The sequence below is a fragment of the Cnephaeus nilssonii genome, assembly GCF_951640355.1.
Source record: "Cnephaeus nilssonii genome assembly, chromosome: 3".
Taxonomy (NCBI): Eukaryota; Metazoa; Chordata; class Mammalia; order Chiroptera; family Vespertilionidae; genus Cnephaeus; species Cnephaeus nilssonii.
The window spans coordinates 21270582-21285212 of record NC_137074.1 but is presented as its reverse complement, the minus strand read 5'-3'; the positions used below and the strand labels follow the sequence as shown (position 1 = coordinate 21285212).

Sequence of the window (14631 nt, the reverse complement as noted above, 5' to 3'; positions counted from 1 at the left end):
CTAGGCCTGTAAGTGTTGAAGACACAGACATTTAGGAAACCTTTAGGGCTAACTACCCAATTATCTTTGCAACCAGCCTACATTTATTCATATTGTCTTCAGAAATATTATGACAAAATTTGTCATGTCTTCATAAAGTCCATATATTCTGTGTCTACTCCAGTTACTGGATCTAGTAACTCTAGAATTCATGAATAAAAAATGTTGACTATGACAAAGTTGAGGATAGAAGTTCACATCATATCTATCTCCATGGTTGATGCTGACCCATTACTCAGCATATTTCAGGTATAACTCTTCAACTTGTTATTCAACTACCCAATTATCTTTGTAACCAGCCTATATGTATTCTTATTATCTTCAGGAATATTGACAAAATTTGTCAAATGCCTTCAAAAGTTCCATATATTTGATGCCTACTACTGTCCTTGGATCTCGTAACTCTACACAAAATGGAATAGAGCAAGGTCTACCTTCTGGTTCTCTTAATGAACATAAAACTGGCCCAATTTTATTCTTTCTCTAATACATCCTCATAAATCACCCTTTGATAGTATATTTTGGAATCCTGCCTGAAATTGAAATTGAGTTCACCGGTTGTAGTTTATGGTTGTTTTATACATTGAATAGCATTTGTATGTTTATCCTCTTACTCCCTGTGTGTCCTCAAAGATCACCTAGAGTGGCTCTGCAATCCCATTCAAAGGTACTGTCAGTCCCCAGGAATATAACTCATCTACATCAAGAGACCTAAACTAATTCAGAGCAGACGGATATTTTTTTTGCAATCCCTTTGTCCATTGTGAGTTTTGGTTCCTTCTCATCAATTTGAAAATTATATTGCTAACTCCAAGGCACTTTCATCCTTAACCTTTTGCCTATTAATCACAGTTCTTGCCTTACTCCTGGCAAAGCACCCCATCCTTAGTCTAAAGGAAACTCTTGCTGGGTGGAGCTTCTTTGCAGCCTGATGTACAAAACAGAAATAGCATAAACTTCACAGTTGTGAAAGCTATCAGAATGTTATTCCACCCTAGCAATTATGGAAGGAAGCTAAAATAAGTGAAGTAAAACGTTTTATAGAACAGGACTTCTGGAAGTTCAGCAAAGAAAGCCAAAAGATGTTATCATTATGATCTAGGAAACAAGACAATCAAATTATAAAATACTAGGCCCATATGAGCAGCCTCCAGACTTCATCTAGTACAATCTGAATCACTGAGTGATCCATGTTAAATAAGTATATTAAACAAAAGTCTTCAATGCTATTAAATTGTAAATAATTTTCTGTATATAAAACTGCAACAGGAAAAAAAGTAATAATACTTTCAAATTCTTAGTGTCTATACAGCCTAATTACTTAGGGCATTTCTGTGAAACTTGAGAAGATATGATATACTATAATTATGTTCCCAAATGAATTAAAAGTTATATTTTTTGTGAAATATAATTTGTGCTTCATCATTATAACTTGGTGTTATATCATCTTGTTTTGTGAGTAAAATAATGACATGCTGTCATTCTTGACAAAATGGCTATTAGCAGGATATCTTTGCTTTCTAGAAGATATACTTTGGAAGAGCATTAGCAAATGCAGTATATTAGGCAAATGCAGAGCCATTGAAAAATAAATTTTAAAATAAACTTCTCAAATGCAGCATTTGTACTTCTTAAATTATAGTTATTTAATACAAAAAAATGATTCAAAGGTTAAATTATGCTTTGAATCCTTTTCAAAACTCCTGTCTGTGCTTCAACAAGAAAAGGCACTCAGTAACCCCCTGCTGCCCAATTGAGGCATTCTCTGCTACAAAAATTATTCCTCCCTTTTTTGCCCCACATGTCCAAATGCTTATTATGCTTGGTTAAGGAGAAAAGAAACAGTACCAACAACATAAACTGTTTCCCCTTCCAAGAGGATCTGCATTACAAAAATGCTTTTACTCAAAAACAGTGAATGTCTAGCTAGAGAATTTCACTCAGATTGGGAGAACCATTTTGAGACAGAACAGTGGACTTTTTGAGCCACACAGATCACCTGACCATTTCATAAGGCCATTAGGACCCTTTGTCATCAATAAGTCAACTTGCTGTACCACAATTTAAAAATTAATTTGGTAAAAAAGCATCTACAAAAACCCCCACACCTGCATTATACTTAATGGTGAAAGAGGGAGTGAATTTTCCCATAAGGAACAAAGCAAGGATATTCACTCTGTCTGCTCCTATGCAACATAATGCTGGAAGTTCTAGCCAGAGTAATAAGGCAAAAAGAGGAAATAAAGGGCAGACATATCAGAAAGGAAGAAACAAAACTTTCCCTATTTGAGATGACATGATTGTTAACCCTGAAAATCCCAAGGAATCCTGTATAATAAAAGCCTAATACGCAAATCAACCCAACAGCAGAACGACTGGTTGCTATGATATGCACTGACCACCAGGGGGCAGATGCTCAACGCAGGAGCTGCTCCAGCTGGCAGACCCCAGGCCAGCCAAGGCAGGTGCCAGTGGGCGGGGGGGGCTCCCTGATCACCCTGCCAGTCACCCCACAGATTGGCCCTGATCGCCGGCCAGGCCTAGGGACCCTACCCATGCACGAATTTTGTGCATCGGGGCCTCTGGTTCACAATAAAACTCCTGGAACTAATAAGTTCAGCAAGGTCAATGATTTAAGATAAACATACAAAAACCAATTGTAGTTCTATATACTAACAATGAACATGTGCATGATGAAATTAAAATTACAATCCCAATTACAATTGCTCAAAAAATGAAGTGCTTAGTGTAAATCCAACAAAACTTGTACGCTGAAAACATAGATGGTAAGAAATCAAAGATCTAAACAAATAGAGAGACATATTCATACTGCGTTTATGGGTTGGAAGACACAAAATATTAAAGATATCAATTCTTCCCAAATTTATATATACATTTAATGTCTTATCAGAATTCCAGCCAGATATTTTTATATAGAGAGAGACAGGATTGTTCTCAAATTTATATGGAAAAGCAAAGAAACTACAAGAGCTAAAACAATCTTGAAAAATAAGAATAAAGTGGGAGGAATCATTTTATCTGATTTCAAGACATATAATGCAACAGTAATAAATATTGTGTGGTATTGGCAGAAGGATAGACAAAAAGATCAATGGAATAGACTAGAGAACCCATAAATAAATCTATATAAATATACTAAATTGACTTTTTTTTTGGCAAAGGTGAAAAAGCAATTTAATGAAGAAAAAAGAGCCTTTCAACAAACAGTACTGGAACAATTGGATACCCATAAGTTTAAAGAGAAGAACCTCAACCTACACCTTATACCCTATACAAAAATTAACTCAAAATGAATCATGAACTTAAGTGTAAAACATAAAAATACGACTTTAGAAAAAAGTCTAGGGTAAAATCTTCAGGATCAATATGAGGCAGAGTTCTTATACTTGATACCAAAAGCATAATCCATAGATGGAAAAACTGATAACCTAAATTTCATCAAAATTTAAAACTTTTTCTCTACAAAAACCCTGTGAAGGAAATGAAAGAATAAGCCACAAACTGGGGGGAAATTTTGCAAATCACATATCTGACAAAGGACTAGTATCTAGATTATAGAAAGAACTCATAAAACTCAACAGTAAAAAAAAAAAAATCAAATTTAAAAACAGTCAAAAGACATGAAGAAACATTTCACCTAAGAGACTATACAGATGCCAAATAAGCACATGGAAAGATACTCAACACCATTAATCATTAGGAAAATGCAAATTAAAACCACAGTGAGGTATTACTATACAACCATCAAAAAAGCTAAAATAGAAACTAATGCCAAATGCTGGTAAAGTGCAGAGAAACTGGACCATTCATACATTGCTGGTGAGAATGTGAAATGGTACAGCTTCTGGAAAAGTTTGGCAGTATTTTAAAAAACTAAACATGCAACTACTGTACAAGCTAGCAATTGCACTCTTGGGCATTTATCCCAGGAAAATGAAAACATATGTTCTCATAAAAACCTATACGCAAACATTTATAGCAGCTTTACAAGTAATTGCCAAAAACTGGACAAAACCCAGATGTTCAACAGGTTAAATAAACTGTAGTACATTCATACCATGTAATACTACTCAGCAATAAAAAGAAATAAACTATTGATACATGCAATAACATGAATAAAGCTCCAGAGAATTACAGAGTGAAAAAACTAATCCCAAAAGGTTACATATTGCATGATTCCATTTATGTAACATTCCTGAAATGACAAAATTATTAGAGATCAAATCAGTGGTTGCCAGGGGTCATGGATTAGGCCTGGAGATAGAGTGGTATAGGTGTATGTAGAGGGAGGGGGAGGTGAATGTGGCTACAGAAGGTCAACAGGAGGAATCCTTGTTGTACAGAACTGTTTTATATCTTAACTAGAGGCCTGGTGCACAAAATTTGTGCACGGGAGGGGGGGTGTCCCTCAGCCCAGCCTGTACCATCTCTAATCTGGGACCCCTCGGGGGATGTCTGACTGCCAGTTTAGGCCTGAAGATCGGGCCTAAACTGGCAGTTGGACATCCCTCTCACAATCCTGGACTGCTGGCTCCTAACCACTCAACCACTCGCCTGCCTGCCTGCCTGATTGCCCCTAACCACTCTGCCTGCCAGCCTGATCACCCCCTAACTGCTCCCCTGCTGGCCTGATTGATGCCTAACTGCTTCCCTGCCGGCATGATCGTCCCCAACTGCCCTCCCTGCCAGCCCGATCACCTCCAATTGCCCTCCCCTGCCAGCCTGATTGCCCCTAACTGCCTTCCCCTGCGGGGCTGAGGGGACTGGGGGACTGAGGCTGGATGAGGGTGGATGCTGCAGGGTCTGGGTAAGGCAGGGCTGAAGGGACTGGGGGACTCCAGCTAGATGAGGCGGGGCTGAGGGGACTGGGGAATTGAGGCTGGATGAGGCGGGGATGAGGGGACTGGGGGACTCTGGCTGGTTGAAGCAGGGCTGAGGGAACTTGGAGACTCCGGCTGGATGAGGTGTGCGGTGCCTGCTGCTCCCCGGCGGGGCTGAGAGAACTGGGGGACTCCGGCTGGATGAGGTGGGGCTGAGAGGACTGGGCACCGCCATCTAGTGGCTGTGGGCGCCACCATCTTGTCAATTAGCATATTCCCTCTTGGTCAATTAGCATATTCCCTCTTTATTAGATAGGATTGTATCAATGTTGATAGCCTGGTTGTGATACTGTAGTATAGTTTGCCAAATGCTACCATTGGGGGAAGTTGGGGTAAAAGTACATGGGATCTCTTGGTATCATTTCTTACAAATGCATGTGAATCTATAATGATGTTAAAATAAGAAGTTTAATAAAAAATAAGAAAAGTTTTAAAAATCAATCTGGGACTAAAATACCAAAGATTATTCCATAAACAAATTTTATTGAGCAATTTCAAGAAATGTTAGCTTCATACATAAACACACCTGTGTTTATCTACATATACTTCCAAAGTATATTTCCTCCAATACCTACTTTTCCACTGGGAAACCCCACCTTAGTAAACTCTGTGACCTTCCATGGCTAGCCAACAAAAGTATTTTGGACTACAAATTCACAAATGCAAATTTGTTTCAAGATTCATAATTACATTTTTTAAAAAACTGTTTTCCTAATAACCTATCTTGGATAACAATATCCAAGTGAATAGTCTCTCCAAGAATTACACAGCTTCCTACTTCTTCTCTCGTTAGGTTTTAAAACCGCAACTGCTTAAAAACACAGCATACATACCCCCACACACATATACACATATCGTTACTTTTCCAGAACAATAATGTTAACATTTCTATGATCATTTTCTCATTTTTTTTCTCCTCTATTTTAACTCAACACAAAATCTGACTCTAGCCACGGTGGCCCAAAATGACCTGGAAAATTAAGTTTATTTTTCCTGGCAATGACAATCTGTGCTTGGAAATATAAAACTGTTATTCTGAATAAATTTCAAAGTTTCAAAGTACTAAAATTACTATACTGAAACAGGACAAAATGAGCTGTTACTGCTAGAGAAAAGGACTGTTATCCCAGAAAGAGCAGTGTGTCTCCAATCCTTGCAGCACCACTTCTGTTTTATAAAATAAACAACTCTGGTCTCTTTATTTTACTTTGTGTCCTCCGGTAATAAATATCTTCCCTGAAGCTAAAATCCCATTACAAGTGTTCATTTTGTCACCATTTTTAAAAAAAGAGAGATAGATAGATCAGCTTTACTTTGCAAAATAACTGATTTTCCACTCATTTGTTTAGATTTCTGTGTATGTCCCCAGGCAAAAACGACAAAAGGAACGTTGTTCACTGCTTTTTTTCTAAAAAGAGGGAGTCCCTATGTCTCTAAAATAGGTAGACATTCGGGAGGGGAAGAAATATAGAATTATTACTTTGCTGATCTCTAAGTGTTTTAATTGTGGCAATAAAATCCTAAACATAGAACTGTACTCTCAGTACAAGTGCATTCTGCTCTCAGAAAGCTGGATGAACATTCTAGCAAAGCTGCTAGTTTTCAGAGGGCAGAGACAGGTTATGAGTCAGCTCAATCTAGAGGGAGAACAGATTTAAAGATGTGATCTAAGCACATATAGAAGTAAACCGTAGAGTCTAGGAGCAGACAAAGGGGATGAGTGTGGTCTTGCTATCCAGCCCTTGGGCCTCTTTTGTGCCACCTGGGGAGATAGAAGTCTGAGATGCATTTTATGCTCAGTCAGAAATTGTGATAAAAAGCAAAAAGACCTAGGAATGAAAGTCAAAAGATTACCTTATTCTTGCTTCCCTATGATTCCCTAAAAAGATGAGATCAAGAGGTAGCTGATTTTAACAATTTTAGTCTTCTAGTCGGGTAATGACTTCTCTAATTATAGCTTATCATTGTCAGCAGCATTCTTCTCTATACTTTCCCTTTGGTGGCCATCTGCTCCACTACGTCTAATTTTTCTTGCAGGTTTTCTACTACTACCAATTTTACTAGTAATAGCACAGTGCAGTGCATCATTTTCATGTCTTTTGTTAAGTACCTTTCATGTAAGTTATCAATCATCCTATTTCCAATCACATAGCAAAAATATGGAAAGAAATAAAGAGGAAGGGCTCCCCTCACCTTCTCTCCCCTGATTTCTATACTAACCTTCCTTCATTGCATGACCAAAGAAAAGAAGAAGAAGGAAAAAAAAAACACAGCAAAGGTTTCTCTAGAAAGAAGAACCAGCATAAAAACTAACACAAAAAAAGTTAACAGAAGAACAAGGTAGGGGCACTGATCCACCCACCTCATGTTCTTTTTTACCCAATAAAGAAATGGAGCACAATTTCCAAGCCACAATGAATATATATATTTGTTTTCTTCATTTTAATAATGAAGTATTAGTAAATAATTCTGATCCAAAGTATTCCTATTACCCTATACACTATATGCAGGGTGGGCAAAAGTAGGTTTACAGCTGTGAGTACAGAAAACAGAGTTTATTCTTGTATTATTTATTAACTAGAGACCCGGTGCACAAAATTCGTACATGGGGGGGAGGGGAGGGAGAAAGGTCCCTCAGCCCAGCCTGCACCCTCTCCAATCCGGGACCACTCGGGGGATGTCCAACTGCCGGCAGTCGGACATCCCTCTCGCAATCTAGGACCGATGGCTCCACTCACCTGCCTGCCTGATCACCCCTAACCACTCTATCTGCCTGCTTGATCATCCCTAACCACTCTACCTGCCTGCCTGATTGCCCCTAACTGCCTCTGCTTGCTGGCTTGATTGCCCCCTAACTGGTCCCCTGCCAGCCTGGTCGCCCCCTACCTGGTCCCCCGCCAGTCTGGTTGTCCCCTAACTTACCCCCTGCTGGCCAGGTCACCCCCTAACTGCCCCGTCGACCTGGTCACCCTCTAACTGCCCCCCTGCCGGCCTGGTTGCCCCCTAACTGCCCCCTGCTGGCCTGGTCTTCCCCTAACTGCCCCCCTGCCGGCCTGGTTGCCCCCTAACTGTCCAGAAGAAAGTCGGACGTCCGGAAGATGTCCAGTCAACCTGGTCTAATTAGCATATTACCCTTTTATTAGTATAGATTTTTGTATTATTTTCCATATGAACAATTGTAAACCTACTTTTGCTCCACCCTGTATCTATTTAACATGATTCTGTATAGAATGAAGTATGCAAGCTGACTACATAGATATACTGCCTGATCACTAGGCAATTTAACAAGTACATTATGGGCAATCTAAATAAATCAAACATAGTTAAGAAGTTATGGAAAACAAATAACTTATTCTTAGACGGTGCTTTAAGGGGCTGTGCGGTGCATGTACACATTTTGGTTGTTGTATAATCAAGTACCCAGAACAATGCCTGGCATATATAGGCACTGGGTGAATATTTGTTGTAGAAATGTAGCTAACTTAGATCTGAAAAAATGCAAAGCTGCACTTTATATTCTAAACATTCAGCAAAACAAAGGTATAATCAGAACACTAGTCCAGGGCCTTAGGCAGCTGTGCTTCTCCTGGACTCACCTCTTCTCTGCATGGATAGCTGCTTGCCATTCCTGCTTTGAGAATATAACTGCAGATTTATGAAATGCTTGGTTTCAGCATCTTTAAACAATCTATACTAATAAAAGGATAATATGCAAATATGTCAGGACGCCCTCACAGTAACGACCAAACAGCAGGCTGCATGGGTTGACAAGGCCAGGGGGGGTTACTGAGGGATGACCAAACGACTGAACAGCAAGCTACATGGGGCGACCAGGCTGGCGGGGGCGAGGGGCAGTTGGGGGTGACCAGGCTGGCAGTGAGGGGCAACCAGGCCGGCAGGGGGGGCAGTTGGGGGCGACCAGGCTGGCAGGGGGGGCAGTGCGGGGCCACCAGGCCGGCAGAGGGGGGGCAGTGAGGGGCAACCAGGCCAGTAGAGGGGGACAGTGAGGGGCAACCAGGCTGGCAGGGGCAGTTGGGGGTGATCAGGTCTGCAGGCAGAGGCAGTTAGGGGTGGTCAGGCAGGCAGGCAGGTGAGCAGTTAGAAGCCAGTGGTCCCAGATTGTGAGAGGGATGTCCGACTGACGGTTCGGGCCTAAACCAGCAGTCAGACATCCCCCGAGGGGTCCCGGATTGGGGAGGGTGCAGGCTGGGCTTAGGGGACAACCCCTGCCCCCCCGTGCACGAATTTCATGCACCGGACTTCTAGTTTACTTATAAAGTACCTTAAACATAAGAAAAAACATTCTACAACTCTCATAAAAACCTTGCCAAAATAAATACATACTTTTTCATATATTCAAAATATTTAAATTGTTAACATTCTCTAACTTGGCCAGCTTTTTCTCATCAGTAAGCTGTTCCCTTAGCCTAGCATGCTCTATAGCCTATCTGTCTATAGCAATACTCTGCCTTCAAGGACCAATCCCAGTTCTACTTCCTGCATAAAGCTCCTCCCTTGACTATTCCAATACTTGGGGATTCCTGTCCCTACCTCCTCCTTTCTCAAAAAAGCTACTATCTTATATGACATTAAAATTATACACTGTCTTTTAGAGTTGTTTTTTTCATCTCATTACATATCCTCTTCCTGACAGATGACTGGAATCTGAAGTATGGGAATTGTTTCTTGCAGATGGTTTTGTTTTCTTTTCATCTTTACCACACAGGGTAGTATACGGGAGGAATTCAGTTGAGGGAGAGAGGAGGGACATTCCATGTCTACAAATACATAAAAGCACCATTTCTCAGGTAAGCATAGAATAGCTGAGCTCTCTTTGTGCTTTCCATCTCTTACATCTAACTTAAACGGTGAAGCAAATTAAATGCAGTGGTTGAAAAGGTTTTTTCTGGTAATTGGACTTCCCTTCCAGTTCCTGCAAGGCTGCAGTTTACATGACTCTGAAGAACATGCAGTAACAGTAAGCATCAAGTTAAATCAATGGTAACAGGAAGCCCAAAGCAACATGAACAAAGGATAAAAGCATATCTGAGAGCTGACTGCAATTTTTCAATTAAAAAGTAACAGACTGGTGCTTAAGAGTTGACTGCAGATTTACTAAAAAACCTGAATAATTAATGATAGCTAAGGTCTGAGATTTAATTCACATTTTGTCGATCAGTTTCAAAAAGCTATTTTTAAAATTATACTGTTAATAATATATGCAATGCTAAACTAAATATAGGAGTAATGAATTTACCTGAGGACAGATATGAACTAACAGGGAGAAGAGCAAAAAACTCTGAAGAAAACTTGTTAACTAGATTAAATGAACTGATATATATGAAAAGGCTTAAAACAGTACCTCGTGCAAGATTTAAGGTGAAACTGAAATGGACCCTTATAGAGAGAGACTTCAAAACTTAGCATCATAAAAAACTACAAGCTAACTATAATTTTTGTGGTGGTTTACTACTAGTTATTTGTTTTGCAAATACAAACTAAGGATCACTTAAAATTTTAAACAGACACATTAATTTCAGTTTGTTTTTTTTAAAAACCTTTTTTTCTGCAAAGCTGCTAGAAAATACCTAAATATACTACCAGGCTCCACAAACACCTGGTCAAATACTGTGCTGGAATTGTATATCTGCCTTTGTTCACAGGTCAAATACTGCACTGAATTGAATTCCACAATTCTGACCATTAGGATTATTCCCTTCCCCACTTCATCAATTCATTACAGATGCCCTGACCAAAATAAATACAGAACCTCTGAATTCACTTCCCCAAGTTTTAGAATTATCTACCTGCTAACATGTTTCCAGTGTTATTTTGTAATAACACAATATAATGTCATACCTTTTGGATTTCTTCAGGTAATGCGTGCATGGGAACGTGACGATCCATAATTTCCCAAAATATACTGAAGGAGCTCTGAAGTAAAATAACCTAAAAATATTGATGGCAATGGTCAGAATTGAATAATGTAAAAAATTTCAAATTAAGAGATATCAATTCTTGGTAATGTTGGAAGAAGAATGGTGATAACTGTTTAAAGAGATGTTTATTTCATCAGTGTTAAACAGTACAAGTGGGGTTTTCTCAGTTAGTTATTAGGCCAATAGAACAGGAAGGACCTACAGAGACTGCTGATAGTAGCTGCAAATATTTTTTCTTTAGAGACATATGCAATACTTTCCACAATAAAGAATTAAAAAACATTTTTAATGTATACACACTTAACAAAAAAAAAGAAATTAATAGTCTAATTGTAATTTCTGTGGTGGTTTAATACTAATTATTTGCTTTGAAAATACAAAATAAGGATCATAAAATTTTAAATGTAACCATTTATTTCAAGGTTGGGTTTTTTTAAGGTTTTTTTTTTCTGAAAAGCTACTAGAAAAATGTGTAAATATGGTATTTTAGTTTGGCAGACAAGAAAAGCAACTGTGACATGAATGTAGTTTAAAAATATATATTATCCGATTAAATATGATATGCAGGCCCTGAACAGAAGAAACATCAAAGTATGAGAAGCCAAGTGCCAAATTTAACTAAAAATGAACATTTTTATTATTTTTATGTAGGTATTTTACTTTTAATAGACTTTTATTTTATAATAAAATAATATATATCTATATATAAAAGCCTAAGCGACCGTTATGACCGAACAACTGGAATGACCGGTCAACCAGTCGCTATGATGTACACTGACCACCAGGGGGCAGACGCTCAATGCAGGAGCTGCCCCCTGGTGGTCAGTGCGCTCCCACAGCCAGCCAACCTCCCATGGTCTCCCCCCAGCCAGCAAACCTCCCGCGGTCCCTCCCCCGATCCAGCAGCCGGCAGGCCCCCAAGCCCTGGCCGACAGCCAGCAGGCCCTGGCTGGCCCATCCAGATCGGGACTGGGTGAGATGTTCCCAATAGGTCCTGATTGCCAGCCAGGCCTAGGAACCCCACCCGTGAATGAATTTCGTGCACTGGGCCTCTCGTTCTATATAACACTCTATCACTACTTTCATAAAACCACACAGAATGGAGGAGCATTTGGATTTTGTGTGTGTGTTTTTAATCTTTCTCAAATATGGAGGAAGAATAGACAGTCCAACTTCATGAGTGAGAGATGTTTATATATACCCAAGGAGTAAGGGTGGCAGCAGAGTAAAATGATATAGGCCCAATTCCACAGCAGGGAACAAGGCCTAAGGGCCAACAGTTGTAGACAAAGAACAATCTAGGAGTGGAGTATTAGTGAAGGCTTCCTGAGGTTGTTTGCTTTTGGTCAGGGTAAGATTTTGACAGGAGAGGCCTAGAAGTCTGAGATAGCAACTCCAGCCTTGCCAAGGTAGCATGTAAATTGTATATGACAAAAATTCTTATAGTGGCAGTATTTTTTTTTTAATTATGCAACCATTGGTAGAAGAGAGGATTCCCTCCCTAGCCTATTAGCATAAAATCCCTTGTTTTAATGAGCTGCTGTTTACAGCAAATAATTAATGATCTGTCTTCCCATATAAATATAGTGTGTGTGTGTGTGTGTGTGTTTGGTAAAGTTAACTGCAACTGACTATGAGGTAAAGTTAACTGACATAGTTAACATTGGCCCACATGACCAAGTACATAATAATGTGATGTTTGGCAGACTGTAACCGTGATGTGGCAAGCGCTCATTATTCACAAAAGGCTCATTATTCTCATTTCTGCCATTTTACAATGGACTCACCAATAGAAAAATAAGATGGCATCAGCTTAATTAAACTCTATTGGGAGAATTTCTCCTAAATTACCAACTAAATCTCCTTTTAAAATTCCACCCACAAAATTATTTGAGAGCATGGATCTAGTGACAGTGTAAACAAGGCAGTTTTGATTTAGAACCTTGATTGTTTGTAAATCTATCCCAACTTTGTGGTCTTATTATACCAAAGGAGAAGTGGCCGGTTCTGATTATTGAGGAAAAATTAAAAATATTCTGCTAACCCAGAAAATCTCTCTGTAGCAGAAAGATAATAATTTCATTATTGAATATGCATTTAACCAGACTGTGAGGCACATCACAATCAATCTGCTAATGAGATTACAGAGACAGAAAGAAATCCCACTCTTTATACAACCAGGCAGATACAATCCATTACACGCATGTTCTCAAGATAAATGGTAACTTGTCCTCAATACAGCTTGCTATATACACTCTCTAATAGTTCATTTTAAATCACCTGGTAATCCAAGTAGCCATCTAGTCTAGCTAATTGCGTCTGTTCTAAGGAATGCAAATCTCTCTGACAAAGTAGGTGGGTTGCTAGAAGGCACCTAAACTAAAACTCTAGGAGATATGGAAATAGGGGAGTTAATTTCCTTGATATTTACATTTTAAAGAAATGGCTCCCTGGTCCTCAAGGAAAACAATATGGGTCTTTAAAAGCTTTGCATACCTATTAACGGAATAGAGGGAGCATTCACAAATAAGAAGTTTCTCAACCTAGGGAGGGGAAAGGTCTCTTTCCCTTTGGGGCCACAGGGAAATTTGTTAATTTTAATTTTCCTTTACATTACTTTGCATGTTTTATCCAATGAGCCCCTTTTATTCTTTCACTTGAAACTCGGGTAGGCTGCCCTTTGGCAAGAGGTGCGGCGGCGGTAACTGGCAGCAGCTTTGTAAGGTGTTTCTGACACTGCTCTCTCTCTCACAGGGTCAGGAGGAAAACGTCAAAAACACAGAAATGTTCTTGACTGTTCACTTCCGATTCCCTCCCCCACGCCAGGCTCACGAGGGGCCGTTAGCTCCCGGCCCGTTTTCAGGCCCGTTCGTCAAGAACTATCCCCCCGGCGTGAGTCACCCAAAAGGAGCAGGTCAGGGTCAGGGGAAGCGGGAGCTGTCCTAAGACTTTGCTGAGCGGCGGACTTTTCCAAACAAAGACCAACTCCGAGGCCGGCCCAGCTGCTGGGAGGCTGGTGAAATGTGTCCCTGTCTAACCCCGTTCCCGCGGGACCTGCCGCGGCAGGAAGAGGAGGCGGGAGGCGCGGCGCGGAGGCCCGGCCGCGCACTGCGGGGGGGGGAGTGGATGCCGGGCCAGGCGGGCGGGCTCGCGGGGACCAGCCAGGGGGCGCCGCGCCCCGCTTTCCGGCCCTCTCCCGGTGCCGGCACGCCTCCGCGCCGGAACTGCGTCCCGGGGAACCGGGTGCCCCCGCGGCTCAGGAAGCCATTCGCCGTCTCTCACCTAAGACCTGGACGCCGCTGGGTGCGAAACGGCTTCCCCAGTCTCCCGGGAGACCGCGCTGCACGTCGACGTGACGTCAGGGCGCGGTGGCGTCACGGCCCACGCGAGGCCCCGGGCGCCAGCGGGAAGCTCGCGTTGGGATCGGGGCCGATGGCTCCTCTGACGCTGAGTGCGTGCGAGGCAGGACGGCGGGGAGGGGGCTGGGGTCGGCGGGGACCGTGGGTCGCAGGGAGCGGGCCCAGCTCTGCCTCCTGGGTTGGGAGCCTCGGTGTGTGTGCCTCTGACCCTGGTCCTGGGGCCCGCGTGGGGGACGCGGCAGTTCCTGTTCTTGAGCGGAAAGGGGAGCGATGCCCGTAGAGGTCAAGGGTGTGCAGGGGACTCTCTGGTCTCCGATTGCAGCTGAGAAGACGTTGGTAAAATTTTCATCCTAGTCCCGTGGTCCGCCAACTGCGCGAGCCACATGCGGCTCT

At 41.3% G+C, this 14631-nt stretch overlaps 1 protein-coding gene across 1 annotated transcript in view; it reads right to left on the bottom strand.

The window, feature by feature from the left end:
• The window catches only part of LEKR1 (leucine, glutamate and lysine rich 1), a gene marked incomplete at its 3' end in the record, with an annotated part of 117226 nt that extends 102951 nt beyond the window's left edge, over positions 1-14275 (bottom strand). The window contains exons 1-2 of the mRNA XM_079767262.1: positions 14162-14275; positions 10800-10889 (exon numbers count right to left, since the gene is read on the bottom strand). Of these exons, the coding sequence (XP_079623388.1) occupies positions 10800-10847 (48 nt within the window). The 5' untranslated portion in view covers positions 10848-10889; positions 14162-14275. The remainder of the gene's footprint in view (positions 1-10799; positions 10890-14161) is intronic.
• Positions 14276-14631: the final 356 nt, after the last annotated feature.